Genomic DNA, 27757 nt, shown 5'->3' on the forward strand with positions numbered 1-27757 from the left:
CAAAACAAAGGAAAAAATAGACAAACCAAAAAAGAGACTATAGTCAAAAAACAGGTGGTTACCAGAGGGCAGGTGGGTGGGAAGATGGGTGAAATATGTGAAGGGAATTAAGAGTACACTTATGGGGCACCTGGGTGTCTCAGTCTATTAAAGGACCGACTCTTGATTTCAGCTCAGGTCATGACCTCAGGGTTGTGAGATCCAGCCCCTTGTCAGGCTCCATGCTCAGTGGGGAGTCTGCTTTTCTCTCTCTCTCTCTGCCCCTCCCCCCACTCATGCTCTCTCAAATAATCTTTAAAAAAAAAAAGCCCACTTATCATAATGAGCACTGAGTATTGTATGGAATTGTTGAATCACTATATTGTATACCTGAAACTAATATAACCCTGTATGTTAACTATACTGGAATCAAAATTTAAAACTTAATTAAAAAAAAAAAGGTGGGCTTGAAAGACTTCTAGAGTTGCATTTCTGGTTTTGTAACGCTTTGTAAGACAAAGAGGGTTGTTTCCAATTTCCCCAAAGAAATGGATTATAGACTGAATATTTATGGATTGCTCTGCCTTTTTAATTAAACTTATTTTTTTAAAGATTTATTTATTTTAGAGAGAGCGTAAGAAGAGGAGGTGCAGAGGGAGGGGGGAGAGGGGGAGAGAGAGAGAGAGAGAAGCAGACTCCACGCTGAGGGTGGAGCCTTGTGATGCAGGGCTCAACACAGGGCTCGATCCCACCAAGCTGAGATCGTGACCTGAGCTGAAACCGAGAGTTGGACACTCAACTGACTGAGCTACCCAGGCACTCCAAAAACTTTTATTTATTTATTTTTTAAAGATTTTATTTATTTATTTGAGAGAGAGAGAATGAGAGACAGAGAGCATGAGAGGGAGGAGGGTCAGAGGGAGAAGCAGACTCCCTGCCGAGCAGAGAGCCCGATGCGGGACTCGATCCCAGGACTCCAGGATCATGACCTGAGCCGAAGGCAGTCGCTTAACCAACTGAGCCACCCAGGCGCCCCAAAAACTTTTATTTATTTTTTTATATCAGGGAGATTTTCAACTAAAAAAGGAATCAAAAGATTTATGCCTTTATAAAATCTGTATCAAGCATTTTAACAAAAGTCATCTTTTCTTAGTACAGAATTTAACCTTGGCTTCCGTTAGTGCCTGAATGTTGGCCTTCCCCGGTTCATTTGTAGGAGGGCTAGGAGACATTTTGGTCTTGTTTTCACTCTGTGAAGGGAGGGTTTCTCCAAGGGCCTGTCTGGCCAAATAACCACAGTATCATCATGGGTGGAGGAACTCACCTTAGCAGCCAATCAAGGTCTCTGTGAGTGGGCCTGGGAATAGCCATTAAGCTAATTCTTCTCTGAATTTGGTGGGATCTTCTGAAAGTGGAGGAAAAAAGGCTTTTCAATTCACAAGATCTGCTGCTGTTCAGGAGACATGGGTTTTGCAGTGGCGGGGTCTAGGACACATCTACGAAGGTACTGCCCACAAATTCCTGAAGCTGACAGGGCCTGATTACAGCAAAGCAGGCCCTACTGCCTGTCCCAGGTGCTTCTGCTACATGCACTTTCTGGCTTTCAGAATGTACATGACTAGCTTGAGTAACCTGTCTACTTTGAACTGAGAGACTAGACCAGAGTGTGCTCTGTAAATCTTCCAGGGAAAGTTAAAATAGGCAGATGGGGCTGGATTTTAAGAAGGAATTTATGTTAGATGTGGACATTAATGTCTTAGGTCTAATTTTTTTTTCTTTCATCTCATTCGGGGCATCCCTAAGTTTAGTGATTATACTAATCAGACAATTGAGAACTCTCCATAAATGTTTCCTTGCAAATACGGCCAATTTAAAGGACCTCTCTTCCAGCTATTGACAAGTAGGATCTTATTAATTCCAGTAGCAACTCAAACCAGTAAGCCCTTTGATGGCGTAATCCAAGACGCAAGAGGTGTCCCTAGAGAGGGAAGATAGCGTAGCTGCCATTATACAAAAGTTTCTCTCCAAAGACTGTCTAGGCAAGCAAAGGACTTTGTTGCATAGGCCGTAAGGATGATGTAGCGAAAACGGTGTTGTCAGTCTCCCACAAAAGTAAGTAGACCCGCTAATCTCTGACAGCTGCCAGACACTACTAGACTTTCCAACACTAACAAGCAATGAAGGATAGATGACGAAGGCCCCTTATGGGCTAGGACCTTTTATGACAAACTCCCTTGAGAACTGGCATGCCCAGACGAAGTGGGCTGCTTGTAACTGCAGGTCTTGGAACCCCAGTCTATTTGGCCATCAAGTTGCACACCAGTAAGTGTACCGTCCAGAAGGTGAAGACCAGAGAGAATATTCTTACTGATCACGAAGCCAAGCTCTTAGGACATATGACAAGATGAAAGGAAAAAATCTCATCTGGTTTTTCTGATGTACACATTAACAGCTTTAGCTATCTGCTGGGTCTCTCAGAGCCAAACTATTTAATAACTACGAGGGATGTGCCGTGGGTTGCAGACTGTGTGGTGTTAGGCAGGTGACCTATTGTTAATCTAACCTGTTCTGTGACCAACTTATCCTAACATGGGAGTCACTGAGTTAGGCAGTAAGCACTCTAATAGCTTTTAAGTGCTCACCCCATGCCCACCAGTTTTAGGCTCTGGCTTCCAAGATTTCCCGTGGCAACAACCTTTACCTCACGTGCACATTAACTCACAGTCAAGTTTGTCTGAGCAGACACCAGTCTGATGAGAGCCATTTATTCATAAGTCTGTGAGGCTGGCTCAAACAGGGGGCTTCTAGAGCCTACGCCTGCTTTCTGCCCCATGGAAATTCCTTTTTATGACAAACGACACAAAACACAGAGACAAAGGAAAACAAAGACCATCTCTGGGAGGAAATGGATCACTAACAGTACTCAACCACATTTTTACCAAGACTTGCTAAGTCCAATGTATTAGTTCCACAAGATTGTTTCTTGCTAATCTAAATTTAGAGAGAGGAAAAAAAAAAAAAAAGATTCTCATTACTCTCACTCCACCAGATTCTGCAGACAGAGATTCTGGGAGGCAGACATGGAAAGAAATCTTACCTTCTGCTGGTTGTATGTCAGATTTCCCAATATCTTAAAACTGCAGAATCTTCGGAGTAACTATCCCGTGGAAGCTGATCCTGCAAATATGCCAACTATAGGGGAGGAATCTAAATTTCATTCAAGGTTCTTCCAGCTAGTCTAAGAATTAAATTGATAGGTGACAGATTTAACAGGAGAAAAAAGAGTTTTATTATATGTGCAGAGAGGCCCAATAATGCAATTGAGACCTAAAAAAATGAGTAGTTTTTATACTTTATAGACAGAGACAACCTGTGAGGAATTGACAGGACAAAAAAAACTTAACTTTGATTAACCTTCAATTAGTAAAGAATTCTAAATTAGTAACAAGTTACAAGGGTTGTTTATACAGCTTTCTTGGCTCTAAATTTCCTCTCTGATAATAAGGATGTTTCTTTACCTTGTGGTACAGAGAGGGTGCCTTTTCACCTCAGAGATTCATTTCCTGCTTTCAGGGGCATAGAGGGTGTGATCCAGGTGTCCTTGTGCAGTCTTGTCTCTTATGCAACTTTTATTTAAAATAATCAATATACCGAAGTGGGACATTTTGGGGTGGCCTGCCCTTGGCCCCTACACATTTAATGGAATGCTTATGTCAGTGTCTCAAAACGGTTAACCAGGATCCTTGGTTAGGAAGCATCAGCCTTAAAATATCCCAAAATATTACTCTTAAGTCTATACTGTCAGAAAATTAGAAAAGTTTATGCTGAAGAGAAAAATTTTACAGACATGGACTATTACAAAATAAAAACGAACAGATACTTTTTAGATCTAGTCCATATATATATATATATTTTAAAGCCCTTTGCTTCATCTTCCCAATATCCACCTGATTTAAAGAACTGTTAAGTATCCTGAAGCACTGGAAACAATCATTTAAATGAAACACCAGATCTCCCACCTACGTAATAATGCAAAGAAAATACTTTTTCTAAAATATCCATCTACAATGATTAAATTATGTCAAAACCAAGCAATAAGCTCCTTTAAATGAAGTTCCCTAAATAATCTTAATTTAACCTTAACCTTAATACAAAGGTGCCAAGAGCATTATAGTAATAATGTCAATGTCCTGTGATCTTTTTTTTTTTAAAGATTTTATTTATTTATTTGAGACAGAGAGAGTGAGAGAGAGCACATGAGAGGGGGGAGGGTCAGAGGGAGAAGCAGGCTCCCTGCCGAGCAGGGAGCCTGATGCGGGACTCGATCCAGGGACTCCAGGATCATGACCTGAGCTGAAAGCAGTCGCTTAACCAACTGAGCCACCCAGGCACCCTGTCCTGTGATCTTTAATCAACTTTTTAGTATCACATTAAGGGCTAGAAAAGGGTTTCAGCTTTCTACTGTCACTTATCTCAAAGTCCTCTTCCTCATGAAAGCATTTTTTAATTAATGAGATTAGGCTCACAAATATGACCATTATTCAATTTACAGATTTATTTCAGTACAATAGATTACGAAGAGGAATTCTACACATAGACAACAAACACAGTTGTCTAAATCTATAAAACTCCCTAAAGTTAAACCAAATATTTCTCACTAATATCACAATAAGAACATCTTCTCTAGCACAAACTCTAAAATTGCTGACCTGATTTTACGAATATTGATTTTGCCAGCTAACAGCAGAGAAAAATTATTTCATCAGCTTTGACATAAAATGAAAACTCTAAATTCCCTAAGTCTTCTTTTCATTAGGAGCCTAAATTCTTCTCAACCACTGAGCCAATGGCAGGTATATATAGCATCACATTTATCTTCCTAATCTCTAGAACTTTCAAAATTTTAAGACATACAAAATAATACCAGGATTTTGTCTGCATCCCACTGCCTTCTGTTTCATTTTTCCTACCTGAATTATGAATTGTTAGAAATTAAACAAATTCTTCTCAAAGTCATTTGGAAGTTTCTATATTTGCCCTTGAATGATAGTTCTTCATGAAATGAGTTTATTCCACCAATTTCGCTCAGCTTAGAAAATTCTATGACCTGTTCTGTGACCTTGCCTAGCTTTCAAAGTGCTACAACCACCTAACTTGCTACCTGGCACTTATTTGAATGGACAAACGAATAAATGAATGCTCATAAATAAATTGTAAATACAACAAACTGTTTCAAGGGTGCATTCCAGTGTTATTTGAAGACACTTTAAGCAGCAATTAAAGCTCTCACTCACCAATTACAGTTTTAGCAATGCAAACAGTTGTCTTCTTACAAAGGGATATACTTCTACATGGTCACAATTTACTACTACCTGGTGGCTGCCTACTTTCATTGGCATCAATTTTAAAACCCATCCAGATTTCAAAAATATTAAAATATGAAAAATCCTAACACTTCAGGATTTAATTTTGATGATTTTACAACTAAATAATCTTAAGAGTGAGCAGGGAGGAAAAGGAATAGACAGAAAACTGACCCTATTTCTTTAAAGACAAAGTTGTCAAACTAAGAACCCATATAGCCCAACTCTAACATCACACAAGAGAAAATGAAAAATGTGACACAAATAAATAAATCTTCCATTTCATGTCTCGGAGGTGCAGGGAATACTGCTCTTTAAACTTTCCTGTATATTAGAATCAAGTGGAAAACTTTTGATCTTGATCCAAAGAATCCAAGCATCTAGAGACTGGACTGGGCAATTCTTTTTAAAGCTCCCCATGTGATTTTTAAAGTGCAGCCAGAATTAGTGGGTTGGGAATCACTGCAATACTGCCTGCCTAGTGCTGTTACTCTTCTCCAACACAATACTGTCTTTCTTTAAATTAGCCAACAATTATCCTTCGTAAGAGTAATATAAAAAAATCCTCATTTATGAATATTCTCGTTAATTTTTTCCTTGCTACAAACCTTGGTTGCTACGTGGTCTTTACCAGTTATAACCAAACTAATTAGCAAGAGATGGCAAGAGATGCAGGTTCTGGTCCTCGATCTATCCCTGTGTCATCCTACTCTTGTTACTCCCACCAGCCAGGCCTGTGTTTTTGCCTATGAAATGCTGGTGTTGGATTAAATATCTAGGTTTTTTTCTGATGCTCTGTCTTTATAACCAGAATGTTTAACAAGTTAAAAACACATCAAAACTTACCCGTCTTAGTTCCAATATTCCTAACTGTTGGCAATAGCCAGAGAAACTGTACTAAATTCTGGGAAGGTATTTCCTCCTCAGGAACAATTTTCAAAGTCATTGTCAATAGCATGAGCTGCTGATGAAATGCCACAGCCAATATTATTCAGGCTGGATGCTACGATAGCAACAGACATATTCATGGGGAAAATGCATGCGGTTTCACGAATACAACTAATTACCAACTTGAAAATTTAACAAGCTGTGTGGTCTTGGACAAGTTATTTACCTTCTCCGTGCTTTTGCTTCTTCTATTTCAAAATGGTAAATAGAAGTGGCTAATAGTACCCACTTTCATAGCGTTGTGACAACTAAATTAAATGCACTTAAAGCATTTAGCAGATACTTCGAAAACATGCTCAATACTTCAAAAAATCTTTTAATAGAAAGCTTAAGTTATAAAGCCAAACCTATAATCAAAAAAAAGAAAGGAATTTAAAACTGTTATTTTATCTCTATTATCCACTAAGAGAAAGGACAAGGAAATGCCTCTCCCATCAGATGATTTGGGATGAAGTAATCCTAAACAATATGGTAGTACTGTTCAGGAAAATCCAACCTATTCTAGAAACAAAAACTTAACATTTGTTCTTTCACAATGTCAACGAATACAATATATGATATTCCAACAGACTCAAATTCAACTAGCGTTTACCAGGTGAATGAAACTGACCAGGCAGCAACTATGTAAATTATGTTTTATTATTCAGAGTTGCAGAAACATTAAAATGAACATAGGTAAGAATAGCAATATGCAAGGATCTGCTTTTCATTTTAAAATGTCCACAAGAAACTAACATAAAAATAGGCATTTACAAATTTGCAGAAGCCACAAATTGAAGCAATCACCTATATATAAAACAGCTAGAAATTTACTAGCCATATTACATAATATTCCAATGAAGAATCTGAAAAATGTTCTCTATTAAGAGCATGGGAAATCCACTCTGAAACAAAAAAGTCTTGTTCAAGTGGGTGTTGGTGGTACAGTGGTGAGCACAGTTGCCTTCCACAAAAGCCTGCTTATTAAAAGAGGACACTCCTAAGAAGTGTCATGATATAAGCAATTCACTTTCAAATTACTGTTCAGCAAAACAATAATTTAAAAAAAATTTAAATATAGAGGTATGAGACAAAGACAGATAAGGCAAATATGACACAAATAAATTATTATGTGATGAACAAATTGTTAACAAGATTGTTCATTATTGAGTCTAGATGGAAGGTATAGACCTGTTCTCTGTACTGCCTTTTTCAGCTTTTCTATATGGTGAAAATTCTTAGCATAAGGTATTCGGAAAGGAAGTTTACATACCATTCTACGCTTAGAAGTATAACTGAAATCCGTCTCTTCTTCCCTTAGATATTAAATATATTTCAGTAATAGTCATATTTTATTTGATGTTTTTCAAGGAACTGTAAAACCAATCCACAGAGTTGGGATACACATAGAATTATCTTTGAATATGACAGAAGCTCCTGAATAGAATAGGAAGGGCTTCTAAAATTTGTTTCAGCCTGAATTCATTCCACCAGAATCCATTAAAGTATATAAATCTCGCAGATTCAGTTACAGCTAGTCAACTTAAAGTGAGGAAAGTTAGTTCTTGGCTTTTCCCTTTTTTACAGGAAGTTGACCTGTAGCTTCTAAGTACTTATTGATGAGGTCTTCTTGTGTGGACGGTGAACAAGGCTGATATCTGCAGTACTCCATTGTGTATTCTCCCTTTCCCTAAGGAGTTAAAAAACAACAGATTTTGTTTGTTTTGGTACATCTACCAAGGAAAAGTCATGCAAAGACAGGATTTCACATATTTAAGCACTGTGTAGGGCGGTTTCTTAAAGAGCACTTGAATAAAGTTTAAACACCTGCTTACCTCTGTGCATGACCTAAGTTCAGTGGAATAACCAAACATACCGTTTAGAGGGACCTGAAAACAAACACAGAGGATATTTTCGTATTGCTTATTGAAAAATATTTGAGAAAGTACAGAAAAGCCTTAGGCATTTAATTCCTTTAGTCTTAAGTTTCTACTAACTACTCTTGATTTAAAAGAATTAAAAGCCAGAGAAGTATATTTTTGCTTTACTGAACATCTTATTTAAAAATAATTTAATGTGACAGTCACAACTAGAAACCAAATTTTTCTGTTTCACAGGGTGGACAGCCCTGACGGCCTTCCCCCACCCCATACCTACTCCACACTCTGGCTGAAGCTCCAAAATGGACAAGTGCTTCTTCTGCGAAGATGTTAATACAACTTTCCTCTGGACACCTCAATAATATGCTGATAGTAGTGTCTTCTAGGCGGCCTTATGTAATGTGACAGACACTTTCTCCCAGGAGATTTAAGTACAGGCAATGGAACTCAGTGTTACCCAGTAAATCAGAGATAACATGATAAAGCAGCTATACAAAGGAAACTTGTAACAAGAAAGAAAGATAACTTTTATACATCTAAGAAAATGACATATTCACAAAGGCCCACATAAATCTTATTTTTAGCTTTTGCATTTAAGAGTTGCTCTGACAGCAAATTATAGAAACTGCCAGAAATACAATACTCAAATAGCTAAGAAAAGTGTCAATTTGCTCCACACTCTCCAAAACAAACTCTCCAAAAACAAAAACTAACTCTCATTTCCATCTGTGGTTACTAAAAGCAAGTTTGTCAGTGACCAATTGTACTTACATCTGCATACAGTGTAAAATAGTCCTCAATCCCATCTTGTCCTGTGATTACCCCATGGCGCCGGTTAATTCCCGCAATCACAGGTCCATGAAATTCATTTGGGGCTATAACTTCCACAGACATAATAGGTTCAAGAATACATAATGTTGCATTTGCCAAAGCTGGGTTAAAAAAAAAGACACAAATCAGTTTATTAATCTTTAAACAAATGGGAAATCTTCCTTACCCAGATATACAAAAGGGAGAGTGCTCTCCAAAGGTACACACATGAGTGATGAGGTTCAAGTATTTGACCTGGACTTTTTTTTCTGGTAGCAGTAACAGTCACTCTCCTAAATGGAAATTCCAATAAGACAACACATGATTACAGTATTAATATTTCTATTACTATATTTTTATCCTTAAACATTACTAAGCTGCGGAGAATATAAAAGGGGTCTTCAAGCAACATTCAGTCAAGTTCTTTACCATCTAAATTATCCAGTTGAGGGTTACTTATTCTCCCTCTCTGAATACTTCGATGAGTAAGGACACTCACTGTTAAGTCTTTGACCAGGTAAACCAATTATTTCTGGTTGGTCCCTAGAGGATAGTTATTTTTAACTGTAAGAGAGTAACTTCTATCATATATTTGGAGACAATAATCAAGTCACACTTGAGTTCTGTCTTTCCTTTTCTAGGCTAAGCAATTTCAACACATGATTAAGAATCAGAAGACCCAAGTTTCTAGTTTCTGTTCTGACCCTAACAAGTTATATATGCCTTAGATGTGAAGAGACATCTAAGCACGAAAACGTTGTGTGTCCAAACATCTTTAACCCCCTTAATACCTAACCAGAACACTTCTTATTGTGACAAATGCTGACTGAGGGTTATATTTAACAATGTGGAGAGAACAGAACAACATTTCAAACATTCATATTTAATTTGTATGTTATGATAGTGTGGAATAATATTTCAGCCTCAGACTGGATGAATTATCTCTAAATAAAGATTTTAAGCAAAACAGAGAAAAGATGACAAAGAAAATATTGTTTTAAGATAATCACAGCTTTCCAGGCATCAGTTTGTTTATAATAAATTAATCGGCAATCATTCTTGTATATTCATTAAAGCACTTCTCTTAAAGACACTATTAGCTTAAGTGCAATAATTAAAGAACAGCAATTTAATATGCTTGGATTTCTTTGAAATACTTTCTAATTCAAATCATAGCTCATACCTTTGACTACTTAGTCTCAGTGAGTGAATTCTGTTCTAAAAAGAGAAAGAACTGAACTTTGCAGACTCCTAAGCTTTCTCAGTTAAGCCCCGAAGAACCCTGCACAGACATCTAAAGCAGCAGATTAACAATTCCGGACTGTAGGAACAGCTCCGTTTCTTGTAATGTCGTGGGTTATCACAATACCAGAGTTTCCCTGGCTCTAAATAAATGCAATCAATGCAGAAGACACCCAGACAGACAGATGTGAGCAGACATATTAAGATTTAGTACACATTACCTAGTGTTTTCAATAGGTCAGTAATATAAAAGAGCTAGACTGTGAAAGGGTCATCATATTTTAAAGGGAAGAAAGGGCCAGGTATACAGTGCCCATCACTTAATTGCTGAGGATGTTCTGTCCAGTTCTCAGTTTCATATTCTCTCATCCTGCTCCTTTCAACTCCCCCTTTCTCCTTAAATTCACCTCCTGACTCACTTCCAAAGAATCCTGTCCTTATCCATGCCTTCTTCTAACCCACTGTGACAAAACTGGAGAGAATTCACCCTGCCCTATTCAACAGTCACATGGCAGCCCACTCCTAAAAGCTAAGTTTCCTTAAGCAGATCCATGTGGTCTATGGCTTTTTAAGATAGCAAGTAAAAATACCAACATCATCACAGGCACTTTTAAGCCTGAAGTGATGAGAAGAGGTGGTAACATTTTTATATCAGGCCACTAGGAATAACGTTGATAACACCAGGCCAGGTGTTGAAGAGGTCGTCTGAGGTGGTGTTCAAGGGCTAGGACTCTGGGCTGGGTTTAACGCTCAGCTCCACCACTATCATGTAATCTTGAGCCATTCAATAAACTACTCTGAGTCCTGATTTTCTCAACTCTAAGGTCACTGTGAACATAAGATATGATAATTCATGTACTCAGCATAACACATAGCACATAAGTGATCAATAAATGTTATTATGAGCACTCGGAGACAAGAAGTTGGGAATGGTGGCATGGCACAGTACCAGGTCAAAGGTAATATGAAGGAAAGAGTGACTAGCATTCACTGCCCAAGTATGCATGTGCAAGTGTTTTCAAATACATTCTTATATTTAATTTTACATTCTCTCATATATTATTATGGAATTACTATCTCCAAGCAGCTTGGGGGAAATTCCTATGATTTGCACATTTCCACACAGTAAGCATGGAACAGAGCTGGGATTTAATCTCCAAGCCCATCACATAACGGGGCAGAGATCAAAGGGGTGCTGTCAAGTTAAATGAGCTACCCTTTACTTCTAGGCCTTTATTTCTCTTATGGAATGGCTACAAGTTTGAGGTTTCTGGGGAGACCAAGCATAGTGCTCTAAAACCTGGCCACAGAAAATGATGGCAATGGTAACATTCATAAGGTGAAACATGCCCAAACAGAACATTCAATTCTAGATTCAGTTTTAGTTACATCACTGATTAATCTCAGGGACAAAGTTTAAACTGTGACCCAACACAGTTCCAGTTTTCATTTTTTTAATGAAAAAAAAGAGAATCTGAACTATTTTTCTTCCAATTTTGATAACAGAGAATGGCTCATAAGTCTAAACTATTCTGATACTGGGCTCATTTATCAACATTTTCACCCCAAAACTCTCATATGGCACTCAACAGAGGCTTATGCATGAAAAGCTGATTTTCTTACTGAATTAAGGAAAACTTCCTTTCACCCTATACACTTCTGTCTTTCAATCCTGGATGACTGAATAACAGATGAAGAAACAGCAAAGTAATTCATTTTTCATGCTAGCATGCTGCTGTTTTGTACATGTTTATCTGGCAAAAAACCAAAAAAAAATTCTCAATTACTATCTAGTACTTTTCCTTTGCACACCCACCAGGCAGTTAATCATACTTAATGTCTGTACACTTAAATAATTAAAAAGTAAATGGCACATAGTCACCTGTTAATATTAGTAGATATACAGACTGTTTTCATGGAATCATATGTGTAAATTATGGGCATATACATCTACATTTAATTATATTTCATACAGGAGCAACTAAAAAAGATGATGAGGCTCTTTGTTAACTGACAACCATACCAATTATCTGGCTTTGTGTAAACTCTATCTCCAGGAAAGCTACTAATTTCCAGTCAAGAACCAGATAGAATAATTGGTGATTTCTAATTCAGCTGTGCTTGTATAAAGTATCATATGTATATAAAATCATCACATGTACACTTAAAATATCTCACAATTTTGTCAATTACACTGCAGTAAAGCTTTAAAAAAAGGTACAAAAGTGATTACAACTAATTTGTCTAGTTTAAGATTTACTGAAGTGGTAAACACCCTAAAGGGCAAAAGAGGCAGGTGTTTTAATGTGAATCATGCCTAAGAAAACCTTATTTTCTTTGTGACTTAATTTCCCTTTTTGCTATTAATACAATCTTCAGATTATGACAAAATTTCCAGATCACAGATTTCAACTGCATTTTTAACAGAGAGCTGGCATAAAGAAAATGAAGGATTTTCTCTCCCTTTCACAACTGAGAAACTAAAACCACAAATTACTAACGGTTGCCATTAGTTTAAGTAATAAAAAGAATTAGCAACCTGGCCAAGAAATGAGCAACCTTTTCCAACACCTGATGGCAGATGCAAACAGAAAAACAACACGAAGTCCAAAATTCATACAGAATCAATAAAACCGTGATTTACAGAATGCTTAAAAGATATGATTTATCTAATTTTTACTGTCCATTTTGACCCTCTCTTTGATAAAAATGTTTCTGAAATGTTTTATAAATCATAATTCTTTTCTTTTCATAATATAATTCCCTTGTGTAAAGATACTTATGGACATTATTAATAATGAATATGGAAGAGATGACAAAGAGAATACATTTTCTGGGTTCAGGACACAAGTTTTAAGTTCCTTTGTTGAATAACCCTGATGTCAAACTGTTGTGTTATTTGCTTTTCTCTTTTAAAAGCAATGAATCACATATACTTGCAATTGTTTAGGTTTCTGGTTCATCAGGGTTTTAATACACCGGTTATTCTGTGTGGAAAAGGTTGACAATTCCAGTTTAGCAAGGGGTCTGCGCTGTAAATAAAGTTTACTGAGTTCCTTCAAAATATGTTGCCATCCTCAAATGCCTAAAAGCCTACAATGTCATACATTACAAAAATTACTTACAAACTTATGGATTTCCTGGCATCTGAATAAGTCACTAAAAATAGCATGACTGTAATGTTTCTATAAAATATTTCTTAGTACTCCAAGCACATCTATCTTATTAAAAACACAACAGCCAAAATATGGAAAGAGCCCAGATTCGACGAATAGATAAAGATGTGGCACGTGCGCGCGCACACACACGCACACACACACGCACAGGAATACTACTCAGTCATCAAAAAGAATGAAATCTTGCCATTTGCAACGACGTGGATAGAACTAGAGGGTATCATGCTAAGTGAAATAAGTCAGAGAAAGACAAATATATGATTTCACTCATGTGGAATTTAAGAAACAAAACAGATGAACACAGGAGAAGGGTGTGGAAATAAAATGAGAAATAAGAGAGGGAGATAAACCATAAGAGACTTAACTACAGGAAACAAACTGAGGGTTGCTGGAGGGGAGATGGGTGGAGGGATAGGGTAACTGGGTGATGGGCATTAAGGAGGGCACTTGAAGTGAGCACTGGGTATTACATGCAACTGATGAATCACTAAACTCTACCTCTGAAACTAAAAATACGCTATATGCTAATTAATTGATTAAAAAAAAGTGGCAAAAAAACAGAACTTACAGATTATCTATAAATTTAAGCATATGAAAAATACTAGATAATTTAGGACACAAGGTAGTTTGTAAGAAAGAGAACACAGTAATCTACCCTCACTTCAATTCTATAAATATTTGCCCAAAACCTGCCATGTTCCCTGGTGGGCTGTCTAGTACTCTGGTGGGACAAGACTAAAACACTGCATTGCATTCTGAGTCTCTGATGGTCTATCAGGGAAAACAGACACAGTGTTGCAGCAAGTGCCAGGACTCAGAATACCTTGTTTAAGAGCACCTTCTCCTGCGCGGATGAAAGAGATTTCATTGGAATCCACCATGTGGTGCGCCCCATCTTGCAGGACAAACCGGAGCCCAGAGAGCTTGTGACCAGAAAGAGGGCCTTTCTCACAGGCATCCAAAAACCCCTGTTAATGAATAAACACAACTTCTGGAGTCAGTGGATTTCACTTGCACATGAATTAAGAAGAATACTCACACATTTATACTGTTCAGAAGTTAAGCATTTTTATGAATACTACATTTCACCCCTCAAAAATAAGTTTTAAAAAGTCGGACAGCTTAACTACTTAAATTTTATTACTGTGGCATCCCACAGATGAAAAATCCCTTGGAAAAGCATATCACTTAAAGATGTGAGCTGGTTTGAAAGTGATGCTGAGAATGCTAACACTTAACATCTTCAGGAATTACTTACCTCTTCTAACCCATTATACAGATGGCATGCTCTTAATTTTATAAGGAGGAAACAGAGGAAAGGCAAGTAAGAGTATCTCCATCAAACTTGGCATTGATTCAACGGCCATGTCTTGAGCTCCCACTATACACACATCACTGCTTTGCCTCATGGCAGACCACAACATGATAGCTTTGGTGTTACACACGTCAGTAAGAACTGGAATTCAGAAGTAATTTCACTTTTCCTAATGCAGTTCTTTTTTAAAAAAACAGCTTCATTGATGTATGACTGACATACAATAAACTAAACATATTTTAAAAGTACAATTCTTTTCCAGTCCCTTCAACATTTGTAGAGCTCCCACAATTCAAGTTTTTAGTTTTTCTTGGCAAACAATCAGATTGCTGACATATAGTACAATATATTTCTGACACTGCAAAACTATAAACTCTAAAGTATGTTGAAAAATACACAAGTTAGCCTTCACCTACATTAATCTTGGAGAATAGAAGATAACTTAAAAGTATGAGTGACAAAATACTGTCCTGAAATAAAGTATAATGAATGAAATACACTAATCACAAAAAATGCTACCACCACTAAAACCAAAATAATCTATTAGTAAAGATTTCTAAGTTAAAAGGGTAAATGAAAACCTAAAAATTTCAATGTATGAGAACAGACAGTTGCTGAAGGTTTACAACAGTCTTAAAGCCAGTGACCTAGAAAGCAAACAAAACACTAACCTCTTACATGTGCAAAGCACTTCACAATTTACAAAGAAATGTTACAGAGTATCATCTGATACTAAAATTGGTGAGGGGTTTAAGTTTAGTCTTCTATTTACTCATGGTTTACAAATGAAGAAACTGGCTCTGAACAACATGATTTACCAAAGAGCACATTAACCAGTAGCAGGGATGTTGGGAGTCTTGATGAATGATCATGCTACTACAACAGTAAACTTGAAACTTTCATAAATTCCTAACAACTGCTACAAATTTTAATTGTTGATTGCAACTTACAAAGTAGGTTCAATTTATCAAAAGAAATAAAATAACTATGATTAAGAAACAGAATGAGGGGTACCCTGAGTGACTCAGTTGGTTAAGCACCCAATTCTTGATTTCAGCTCAGGTCATGATCTCAGGGTTGTGAGATTGAGCCCTCCATCAGACTCTGCACTGGGCACAGAGCCTGCTTAAGATTCTCTCTCTCCCTCTGCCCCCTAGAAGAGCGCTTTATATATGAAAAGTGCTTAATAAATATTTGCTAAGTGCATGTCTTTAAAAAGCTGGCTACAATTTTGAGATGGTTGGACTATGAGAAAGCAAATAAGTCCTCTTAGAGAAAGAACTACTGCTTTGTTTTGGAAAAAAGAAACAAACAAAAAGAAACAGAATGAATTCCCCCTCGTTGTCATAGTATATATTTATAGCTCTTCAACCTAATGGAAGATTCTAAATCAGATGGAAAGTTTAACAATCAGATAAAGAAGCAAGACTGTAACTAAAATGAACCATGTAAGACAATGTGATAGAAATAGGATTTGAGGGGCGCCTAGCTGACTCAGTCAGAAGAGAATGAGACTCTTGATCTTGGGGTCGTGAGTTCGAGTCCCACGCTGGGTCTAGAGATTACTTAGATAAATAAAACTTAAAAAAAAAAAAAGAAAGATGATTTGATACCTAATTAACTGGTTGAAAAAAATGTAATAAAGTTATTTTTGTTGTTACCTTTTCTACTGCAGGCACAAACTGCTTTGGAATATTAGCCCCGAATGTTTCATCTAAAAACTCCAACTTAGTGTAGTTCTCTGGGTCCAGAGGCTCCAGTACACCGATCACTTTTCCAAACTGGCCTGCACCACCTGACTGTTTTTTATGTGTAAATTCAAACCTGAAAGTGATTTAGGAGGGGGAAAAAACAATATAGCATTATGTTAATTCGCAAAATGAAATAATTCCTACTGATTTAAATGAAAAACCACATTTCACCATTATTACTTGTTCCTTTGAATACCTTGCCATAAAATTTTATTGTAAAATTTATTTAAAAAGTAATTCTTTCTTTCATGTTTTTACTTGGAGGTGAGAGTGAGGTACAACACCAAAGTAATCCACGGTTTTCTTTAATTCTGCCAATTCTTCACTTCACAAGTAGAAAAGTAAAAGTGTTAAAAGTCAGTCTAAGGTTCGTGCTCTAGTAACCTACATTCCAAAGAGCTCACCCTCTTCTTTTGGAATGCCTCCCTTCCCCGGGACATAGTGTTGTTCTCTTCTTAAATCTCTACAACTAAAGACAGTTACTTGAAAACAGGAGCTCTGCAGTTAATTTATTCAGATCTGAGTTTACTACTTGGACTTTATGGAGTGATGCAAGATGAGGGAAGGGAGTTTCAGGTGGATTAATACCTGAAAACAGTAATGGCAAAATGATGACTAACATCAGTCAGTCATTTAAATAGACACATATACAGACAGGTCAGTGTTTACTTCAAACCACGAATTGCAACATAAATAGAATAAGCACTTTATATAGATATTAAACATTTGTAAACATACACTATTTCCCTGAAGAAAACATTTCATGAGTATCTACTACCTGTAAAGCATTTCTTCCTTTAAACCGAAACCTTCCTCAAGACCTCAAGAGGAAAGAGGCCAGCCACTTTCAAAATTATCTCAGGTAACTGCAGGTAAATGGACATTAACAAGCCTGTTCCTACCTACACATCTGTGCTAGTTTGGAATTAGTAAATATTCATTTTGGTAGGAGATGCCAGCTTGGAATATGTGGATTTCATAAAAAGCCTAAGTGTGAATGTGCCTGATGAGCTGCCTTTAAATAATCTTCCAGCTGCCAAGAGATTCAGGACAGGCTGAGGAAAACAACCGCTGAAAGGAGAACTTTCTCTCGGAACTAAGAGAACAAAAGTAGAAGGGAAACAACTGGCAAAGCACCACAGAACGACTGCAGGGGCTCCACAACCGTGTCTGGTGACCAAGTCGTGGGTACGCGCAAGGTCTCCAAGACATTTACAGTTTTGTTTTCAATTTGACAAGAATATAACATTGATACAAATACACGCTCCATCTGTGCTATCTCTAGGGTAGTCACTAACCAGGGATGTTTACATTTAAGTTAAAATTTTGAAAAAATTTAAAATTCAGTTCCTCAGTTGCACTGGTCACATTTTAAGTGGTCAACAGTCAAATGGGGGAAGCGGCTACAGGACAGGGCAGCACAGAGAACATTTCCAGCACTGCCCGGTAGGACCAGTTCACAGACCAGTAAGTTTCAGGGGCCACGTCTGAGTCATAATCAAGTGGATGCTGAATAATGAAACACGTAGGTGCCAGGCTTGTGCTAAGCAGTTTTTATGGATCGTTTTGTTTGTTCTTCACCACAAACTATGATGTGTGTACTATTTCTATCACCATTTTACAGATGAGAGAGTAACTGGCCAAACATGATGCAGGTAAGTGGCGGAGCCACGATTTGCACCAAAACTAATGCTCTTCATCAAACATTTTTCTAGAAGGCTAATAAGAACATAAGCTGATGCAACCTGAAAATGATGATTTCACTGGAAAAGCTGTTAGAGGGCGGTACATGAAGATAGATTTTACAGTCGCTTAGACAAAAGGTAGAAGAACTAAGACATGGCTTGGTAGGCAGCGAACAGGAGTGCTGGAGGTAAAAGGACCCATGCCCCGGTCATCAGACCACTAGCATGTTGGAAAGGCAATTTCATTTTGAAAAAATATCACCTCTCACGATAAAACTAATGTTAATTAAAATGGTGTTGGGTTGTTGGTTTTTTTTTTAGATTTTTAAAATTTAAGAGAGAGAGTGCGAGAGAGCACGAATGGTGGGGAGGGGCAGGGGGAAAAGGAGAAGCAGACTCCCTGCCCAGCGGGGAGCCCCATGTGGGGCTTGTTCCCAGGACCCCAAGATCATGACCTGAGCCCTAGGCAGACACTTAACTGACTGAGCCACCCCGGCACCCCATAACTCTATTGGTTTTATCTCTATTTTGTAGATTTATTTTGATTCTGTAGTTGTACCAAAGTTGCAAGCCCAGACCTTTTTAATTTTATGTTCATGCAAGTTTATAAAATTATAATAATTTACCTGATCCCAGAGACCCGTAATAATTTTGTTACTTTAACAGTAACCCATACATTATTCAAATTTGAGGATAACAGACTTTAGACTAACCATTCATAAAGCTTTAGTAGATAAGATTTCAAGGACTCAAGTATAGGAATAAGATTCTCTTAAAAAAAAAGATTCTCTTAATGCAGTTTACTTAACAACTAGATAGGCAGTTAAATGTTTTAATGTAATAATTATACTTTGAAAAGAATATAAATTAATATGTGTGCTTTTAGTAAATGCCTAATATGTCACAACCTATTAACTAGCTTTGACCTACAGCGATGGTATTCATAAAGCTTCAGTGACTTTATCTAGGAAGCTCACATATTGTATTTCTAACAACTCTAACTGGAAATAACCAGGAGATGTTAACTAGCTATTTGTGAAACTTAAAATTTCATTATCAGCAAAAAGCTCTTTCAGCATCATCAGAATGTACTCAGCCACTCTTTCCTGGACACTATCAAAGAAACACGTGATTCGAACAATTCACACACACACACACACACACACACACAATGACAACCTAAGAGGTTGGCTGATACATGAATGACTCACCCTCTCACGCCCCAAAAGAAAAATCTACCCCCCCCCCCTTTTTTTTAAAGAAAAGCCTTAAGGGGAGAAACTAACCCCTTCATCCTCTTACTTGACAGCTGGTTGGCTAATATAACTAGAAAAGACAGAAATGCCTTATTCCTTACATTTTTAAAAAATATACTTACTCCAAATAAAGACTTTATTAGTAAATTAAGAAGGGTATTTGGGGAAGAGAACACATTATAAATACATTTTATTTTTTAAATCACAACACATATGCCCACCCAAAGAACTTTCAAAAATCCATTTTGAGAAAAAAAAAAAAAAAAAAAAAGCTAAGCAGCTCTATTTTTCCAAGCCAAAGAGCTAAAGGGAAGGTTTGGCCATACAGATAAAAAGGAACCTTAGCTTCCTGATCTAGAGCAAATCCAATGCCTAAATTATAGTCCCTTCAAAGGTAAAACGAGAAGACAATTAAGAAACCTGCAGAATGGAAATGCACTGCCCACTAAAAGTTTGTGCTTGCTTTGAGCAGCTTTAAAAACTCTTGTCTTTGTTAGAAGTTACTTCATGTAGTGCTTGAAGTTCAGTTCTTAAATATGTTTTAACTCTTAAAGTAAAACTTTCAAAGTGATTCAGAAGGTTAGAAGCTTGGTTTTTACAGCAAAACCTCATTTTTCTAAGATTAGTAAAGCGAGAGGGGATGAGGTGTATTTATTTCTCCCGGTCCAAATTACATAATCCTCCAAATTAATGCTATCCTTTGAAGTTTCTCATACCCTGATTTGGGCAGCATTGGTCCAATCCCACAGAAAGGGGCATTAACCAAGCGCGTTTCTGCACCTCACAATGGGAAGGAGAAAGAAGTAACCAACCGACCGACTCACTATCTAGAGCTCCTTTGCACTTTGCCCTGTGCCTGACACTGCGCGGGGTGTAAGGAAGGTGTGCTGCAGACTGCAGGTGAAGCAACCAGATTTCTTCCACGGAGAGCAAACTGCAGGCCCCAGAGGCACTCCAAAAGGAAAAAGCCAGAAAGCCCCTCCCTGCACTTCAGTAAAGGTTAATGGAAGGATGGATGAAGTCCCAGCCAACCTAACCCACCGACTCCCTCCCTACACCTCCACCCCCGCCTGCCGGAAAGGCCAGGACTCACCCCTCGCAGGAACCAGTCGGTAAAGTGGGCGGCAGCAGGGCGGGGCCACAGGAGCAGCCGCGGGAGCCAGCGCCCCTGCGGCAGCTTCCTGATTCGGAAGGAGGGAAGGAGGGAAGGAGGGAAGGAGGAAGAGAGGCGGGTGCGAGCCGGCGATCCCGCCTACACCCAGCCCGACCTAGGCGTGCCGACTCTTCCGACTCTTCCGTCTCAGCCACCCAGGAGGAGGCTGAACCGGCGGCGCACTGCTACCTTCTAGTCCCTTCCAACGTGAGCAGCCGTAAGCTCCCACCAGGAATGGAAATCCCCCCGACCCACTTCCCAGCCTCCAGGGCAGCCTCGGTGGCGGAGAACTGCATCAACTACCAGCAGGGGACCCCCCACAAGGTGTTTCTGGTGCAGACTATCAAACAAGCCAGCATGGAGGTGAGTCCGGCAGAGGGCAGTGGGCGGGAGCCGGCATCTCCTTGCTTGCCCTCCACTCCCGAGGGTCTCAGCCTCGTTCTCAGCGCGACTTCCCTTCCACTCCACCCTTGCCTGTTTTGGGACTCGCTGCTGACGTCAGGTCTAGGGAAGTTAACATTTCTGGGGATAGCTGACACTCCGGGACAGCCAGGGCTGTTTGTTTTTTCTTGGAAAGGCAGAGACATAGACACAGTTTTTAATGGGCACTATTACAAAGAAACGGGAAAATGTTCTAAATGTGGGCCGGCATTTTACCCTTTTCTGAGTGAACCCTGTAGAACCATTCAAAAGAATCTCAAAACTGCTACTACGTTTCTCATCTACTCCAGTAGTAGATGAGAAACAAACCTCCCGTCTGAACCAACAAAACCTCCCGTCTTCCAAACAATACTTCTTTGCCTAAATTTTAGGAACAATCTTTATCAGACCCTTTGACCAAAATGAAGGGGGAAGCAAACAGACAAACTGACAACCAAAGTCAGAGAACAAAAGCATTGTGGGCTGAAGCTCTGCCTTAACTACCCAAACACCATGGCCACTGACTCCTCCTGTAAAAGATATGCTCCCTCTGGCAAAGGGTTAAATTAAATGCTTAAGGCTACAGCTGTCACTAACCAGGCTTGTTTCCGTTTTACTAAAATCTAAGATTTGAGATTGTGGCTTAGTTATCTGACATAAATTTAACTAACAGTCTGTAAGAGCTGACAGGGAGTAGATGTTACTTCAAAACTGCACCAGATAATTAGGTATACACTCTTAATTTTATCTTGATTCAAAAGTGAAATACCTAAACAATTGTCTTACAGTTATAAAATTTGTTAAAGTATCATTTTGCAGGTCTGCTAATGGACAAGTAAAAACAGTACTTAACATCTCTAACCACTTCGCAGTAATCTGCCCCCAAATGGAATTCACCTTCATTGAACAGGGTTTGGAAGGTACAAAGGGCTTTTTGAAAATGTTTTCAAAGGTATATCCTGTTTTTCGTCTTAGAATCAAAAGGTGTTTCTCAATTTCTTTTGTAGAGAATTCAGGATCACAGATCCAGAAGTTGAAGTCCTCTAATGATTGAAAGTGAATTATAACCCATTTTATATATGCTTTTATCCCACTCTTCTGTTCTCATCCAAAATAAATCTCATAAAGGACTTCTTGAATTAGATGTTACATACATGGTGACATGCCTTTTTCAAGGTCTAAGGCTTTAATCATTTATCCTCACCAGTCAGCCCTCTCCCCCAACCAAATGACAGTGTATTTTTCTAACACAAAGAACCGAGTTATTCTTGTAATAACTCACCACATTTTCTTAACAGGATATTCCGGGAAGAGGACACAAGTACTGCCTTAAATTTTCTGTGGAAGAAATTATCCAAAAAGTAAGTGAAATGTCTTTATTATGAAATAAAATCTGACTCTATAAATATTTTAGATCACCTTTGCTGATCAAGTCATAGGATTAACTTGTATTTTTTTTTTTAAAGTTGTGAAATCCCTGCCTTGAAAAAAAATAATGAACATACAAGGGTCAGATTATATGCTTTTAAAAATATATTGAGATACATGAAGTAATTCTATTGAGCTATTTAGAAGAGACTACACATTTCAGTTCAAATAAATTCCCTTAAAAATGTTATATATTCTTAGGGCAGTCTGAACTTATGCCTAATATGACAAATGAAGTAAAATTTACTCTCCAGTCATCATTACTTTCTTAGGTCTGCCTTTCTCATTCTGTTTTTGATTTCTTTCATTTAAAGAAAGCCAGTGCTTTTAGATATTTATGAGCAATAAAATGACCAAATGATACCAACATGTTCACAGGAATCTTTCAGTAATGGGGCAGGGAAATTTTTAAATATTATATACTTGCCAAATTATTAGCGAGACAAACTTTGAAAAAAAAGGAACTGCAGTCTGTACCATAACCATCTTAAAATTTAAAAAAAAGCTTGCCTTTTGTTGAGCATAATTCAGAAGACACACAAGGCTAACAAGAGATTTATTAAAAGATTATCTGAGCTAGTAGACAGCCATCTTTCAAAGAAGAACCAATGCTACTATTTTCTAATTTTACATCTAGATACAGATTAATTTATCCAGGCTTGAGAATATTTCTGTTATTTCAGAAGCAGACGGTAGAGTAATAGACTTAAAAATAACCAAAGTCCAGAGGTAGTACATAAAGTCAGACTAAAATCTGGCCTTACAAATGGGACACCCCATTAACACTGAAATAATAAAGTTTTGAGATGAAATATAAGATTATGATACTTTATAAGTTATAAAATAAGTTACCTATTTTAGATACCTTCAAGAAAACTGTAGGCCACACCCAATTAGATACCTCTGTAATAGACACTCTGAAGTCAAGTTTGAAACACCATTAGGGGGCCAGCACTTTAAATGTTCTATCTCAAGAATGATAATTAGGAATGGATGGCCATTTACATGTAAAGGTATTTTGGAAAATGTTTCAAACAGCAAGTTACACTGAACTGCACAGCTGAAGTACTTTACCCTCTAATGGGACAAGATACTGCACCAGAAGTCAACTTCACATTTGAAGGAGAAATTGGAAAGAACCCAGATAAAGAAGATAACACATTTTATCAAAGACTCAAGTCCATGAAGGAACCACTTGAAGCACAAAATATTCCAGGTATATAAATATGGCATGGAAAACATTTTTTCAACTTTAAGATCAATATTAATTATCTGTGCTCAAAACTATTAGATGTTAACAATATGTTGGAAATACAATGGTTTTTGCAAAAATATTCATTACTAGTCTAAGTCAACAAAAAAGGGCCTTACTTAAATTATATTCTGTACACATTTGAAGGAAACAAAAACAGGACTTAGAATTTAGATTTCTCAAAGGTTAACACTATGTATAAAATAATTCCATTCACCATATAAATGTTTCCCTCACCAGACAGTTTTGGAAATGTATCTCCAGAAATGAAGCCAATTCGACACTTAGCCTGGATTGCCTGTGGTTATATAATATGGCAGAATTCTACCGAAAACACATGGTATAAAATGGTAAAAATTCAAACTGTCAAGCAAGTGGTAAGTGATTTCTATAAAATACACTATTAACGGTTTTATTTTACTGAAAGTATAATTCATAATTGGATAAATAGTGCCCCTTTAGTCATTTTACACTTAAAATAGTGAACCTGGTATTTTGAAGGAGAGGTCAGTTCCCAAGGCTAAAAAAGTTGAAGCTGCAGTTTCAAGAGAGTAGAGTATTGAGTTATAAACAATTTGGCATTCCGTTTTTGTGCTCAGCTTAATACAGATTATATCCTTTGGTGATCTAAATTTTGTATTCAAGTTTCTACAGCTATGCGAATGAAACTACCTATGCTTTTTTGCCTCTATTGAAATGGTGGTGCCAGAGCTACTCAGAGACGGGGCTGGCATTTTTTTGCCCCAAGGATCAGCTAGAACAAATATCTTAGCATCTTTTAATCTTTGTGAAGCCTGCTGTATATTATTTTCTTTTATAACCCATTTAGTCATAATCTACAACCTCGTATCTCACTGCTAGCCTATTCTTTTAAGTCTGATACGACTGTTTAGAACCGCCTCTTTCTAGTCTTTAAAGACAAAGTCAACTTCACATTTTAGCTTTATTAAGAGGTTAGAAAGAAAAAAAAAAAGTCAACCGTTGATATCTAATGGATACGTAGAAAAACAGTGCAAAGAAACCACAACAAACAGTTTTAGTTCTATCAGAGGAAAGGACTTTCCAAATGACTTGTTTCAGCTTGCTGGAAACAAACTGCAAGCTGGAGCACCTTTACTCCACAGGCTTTTTTGCAACCGCTTATTAGACACCTACGGGCACTGGAGGGCAGGATACCCAATCACAATAGTTAGAATATGATGCCAATACCTAACATAAATACCATAACAACATTTTAAGAAACAGAGCCCTTTTTTTGTTTTTTAAATTTTTAAGTAGGCTCTGCACCCAGCATGGAACCCAACACAGGGCTTGAACTCACAACCCTGAGATCAAGACCTGAGCTGAGATCAAGAGTCAGATGCTTAACAGTCTGAGCCACCCAGGTATCCCAACAGAGGATTTTTTAAATGCATTTCTGTAGACATCAACTTTGGTTACAAATTCCTGTTGGGGTACTGAGGCTCAAATAATTGAGTAACAGGGCCAGACTACAGAGGTTATACAATCATAATCATGGTTTTCAAGGCATGACTTTGTAGCAAAATATGCTCAAGACAGTGCTAGAAGTTTTATGACAGAAAACTCCTATAACCCTTCATCAAAGTTTTAAAGCATTATTAAAATTTCAGCGGAAAGGTTTACTGCTGTTAACCAAAAGGGCCACAGCAGCTCATGCTGCCCCTTGGAGGCCAGGGCTTGTTGCAACACATTGATTAGAAACCTTAAAAAACCTTGTACAGCAAATCTCTGGTGAATGTAGTTTTAAACTATGTGGATGCAGTATTTCTGTGGAGCTGGTGGTATAAATACTTTATATGCCCAAAACAATAAGCAGCACAGATGAAAGCTTTAATTGCAAAACCATATAACTACACTCATTGTTTTCCTACTTTGTTTTTAAAAAGAGAATTTCTATTATAAAATTGGTTCCTTTAATGTAAACACTCATTTCAGTAGTTTATCCCTTAAAATGATGCTTTTCCGAATAATGGAAACATTCAGGAATCTTAAATGACAAACTTTAGATCATAATGCTCTGAAGCAGCTATCACAACTCAGAACCTAAAAAGGGTACACAACTTTTAGAGTAACAGGTGAAAAAAATCACGATTTTAAAATGTAGTTTGAAAGAAAACTTTTTTATAAGAACATAGTTTTTCTTTTTTGGGGAGGTAGGAAGGGCAGAGGGAGGGAGAGGGAATCTCAAGCAGGCTCCATCTCATGACCCTGAGATCATGACCTGAGCCAAAACCAAGAGTTGGACACTTAACTGACTAAGCCACCCAGGCGCCCCAAGAACACAGTTTTTCTGATCAGGCTAAATAAATTATAACATTCAATTTTTGTTTTTACTTATTAATTGGAAGTATTATCATCTAGTAATGAAAGTTGAATTTTAAAATGAACATATCATTTTTGCCAAAGATACTAAGTTTCAAACACCAGGTTTTTATTTTTTATGATAGCAAAGAAATGATGACTTCATTGAGTTAGACTACACCATTCTACTTCATGACATTGCTTCTCAGGTAAAGTATCATTTACCTTTATTTGATGACACTTTGAAAACTGAGACGTATTTTATAGCCACAGTGTATGCCTTATTAATTTTGACTCTAAATCAGAATTCATATAAATTAATACAGACACCAGGTTGAAGTGTATTATACTGATAGCCATTTAACTTCTTTTTTGCTGTTCTTTGTAAGACTGTTTTGTCACTAACAAAATCTAAACCCAACATTGTTTTCTTAAATGTTTTCTGAATTTTATCACAGCATTAGTTAGTTTCCTTTACTTGCAGGAGATGATTCCTTGGCGAATGCAAGTTCTCTGGCATCCACAATATGGTACTAAAGTCAAATATAATAGCCGTCTGCCAAAGGAGGCACAGCTGACGAGTCAACATGCTTGTCAATGATGTGTGTATGCCAATCTTCATCAATACCTAGTTTATGGGGCCGAGCAAATCCCAAAATGTCACTTTGTATAAATGTCTTCATTACAGTATAGAACGATACAGATTCCCTAATAGACACTATCATGATGTAAAAGTGGTGTGTATATCCCATAATAAAAAGCTTCAATTCCGGCCTCACAGTATATTTAATTGTGTTGCATACTTACGGGACGGGGGCAGTAATGGTCTCTCTGAAAGCAACTTTTGGCTTTCCTGTGACACAAGGACAACCATATTCTCTTTCCATCCTCTAAAAAGAAGAGGGGAGATAATTTTTTGGTATACTTAAAAAAAATAAACTGAAAGAAGAAAAATCATAAGAATCTTAACTACCTTTGAAGCACTCATTTAAATATGATAAAAAATGAGGGCGCCTGGGTGGCTCAGTTGGTTAAGCGACTGCCTTCGGCTCAGGTCATGATCCTGGAGTCCCGGGATCGAGTCCCGCATCGGGCTCCCTGCTCGGCAGGGAGTCTGCTTCTCCCTCTGACCCTCCCGACCCTCCCCCCTCTCATGTGCTCTCTCTCTCAGTCTCTCTCTCTCAAATAAATAAATAAATAAAACCTTTAATAAAAATAAAATAAATATGATAAAAAATGATAAATCTTCGGGTGCCTGGGTGGCTCAGTTGGTTAAGCGACTGCCTTCGGCTCAGGTCATGATCCTGGAGTCCCGGGATCGAGTCCCGCATTGGGCTCCCTGCTCGGCAGGGAGTCTGCTTCTCCCTCTGACCCTCCTCCCTCTTATGCTCTCTGTCTCTCATTCTCTCTCTCTCAAATAAAAAAAAAAAGAAAAAAAATGATAAATCTTCAATCATTTAAGTATCTTACAAAGTACCTTACAAAGGTTAGATACATGATATTAAGTAATATAAATGACTTTTAGAGATTTTATATAAATGAATTCTAATTTAGACTGTTTAATTTACACTTACCTCTAATTTATCTATCCACTAAAACTTCACCTTTATTTCATATTATTACATATTCTCTGGAATAAGTTTTCTACTATCAACTTCAAAAATATGATCACAACCAGAATTTTTAATCATAAGTCAAATAGCTTTTGTTTTCATTCAGAGATACAGAAGACCTTTCCTAGGGAAAATACAGCCCATCTACTCTTTCTATTATCTAAATTCTAATGATCTTCAAGTAC

The 27757-nt window shown here is 37.5% G+C and overlaps 2 protein-coding genes across 3 annotated transcripts in view; one reads left to right on the forward strand and one right to left on the reverse strand.

Moving 5' to 3' along the window:
* GFM1 (G elongation factor mitochondrial 1) overlaps positions 1-27757 on the reverse strand; it is a 63098-nt gene that overhangs the window by 13123 nt on the left and 22218 nt on the right. For both annotated transcript variants that reach the window (XM_064585781.1, XM_045903476.3), the window contains exons 13-18: positions 26767-26849; positions 16354-16516; positions 14201-14345; positions 8921-9081; positions 8105-8158; positions 1304-7959 (exon numbers count right to left, since the gene is read on the reverse strand). In XM_064585781.1, coding sequence (XP_064441851.1) covers positions 7828-7959; positions 8105-8158; positions 8921-9081; positions 14201-14345; positions 16354-16516; positions 26767-26849 — 738 coding nt within the window. In that variant the 3' untranslated portion in view covers positions 1304-7827. The remainder of the gene's footprint in view (positions 1-1303; positions 7960-8104; positions 8159-8920; positions 9082-14200; positions 14346-16353; positions 16517-26766; positions 26850-27757) is intronic.
* LXN (latexin) lies at positions 20573-26731 on the forward strand. The gene is made up of 6 exons (XM_045903477.3): positions 20573-20900; positions 22256-22318; positions 23424-23601; positions 23878-24014; positions 26106-26168; positions 26444-26731. The coding sequence occupies exons 1-6, from the start codon at positions 20772-20774 to the stop codon at positions 26558-26560; spliced, it is 687 nt and encodes a 228-aa protein (XP_045759433.1). The 5' UTR covers positions 20573-20771; the 3' UTR covers positions 26561-26731.

Source organism: Mirounga angustirostris, unplaced genomic scaffold (assembly GCF_029215605.1).
Source record: "Mirounga angustirostris isolate CCGP_5_RB_7025 unplaced genomic scaffold, mMirAng1.0.hap1 SCAF_1, whole genome shotgun sequence".
Taxonomy (NCBI): Eukaryota; Metazoa; Chordata; class Mammalia; order Carnivora; family Phocidae; genus Mirounga; species Mirounga angustirostris.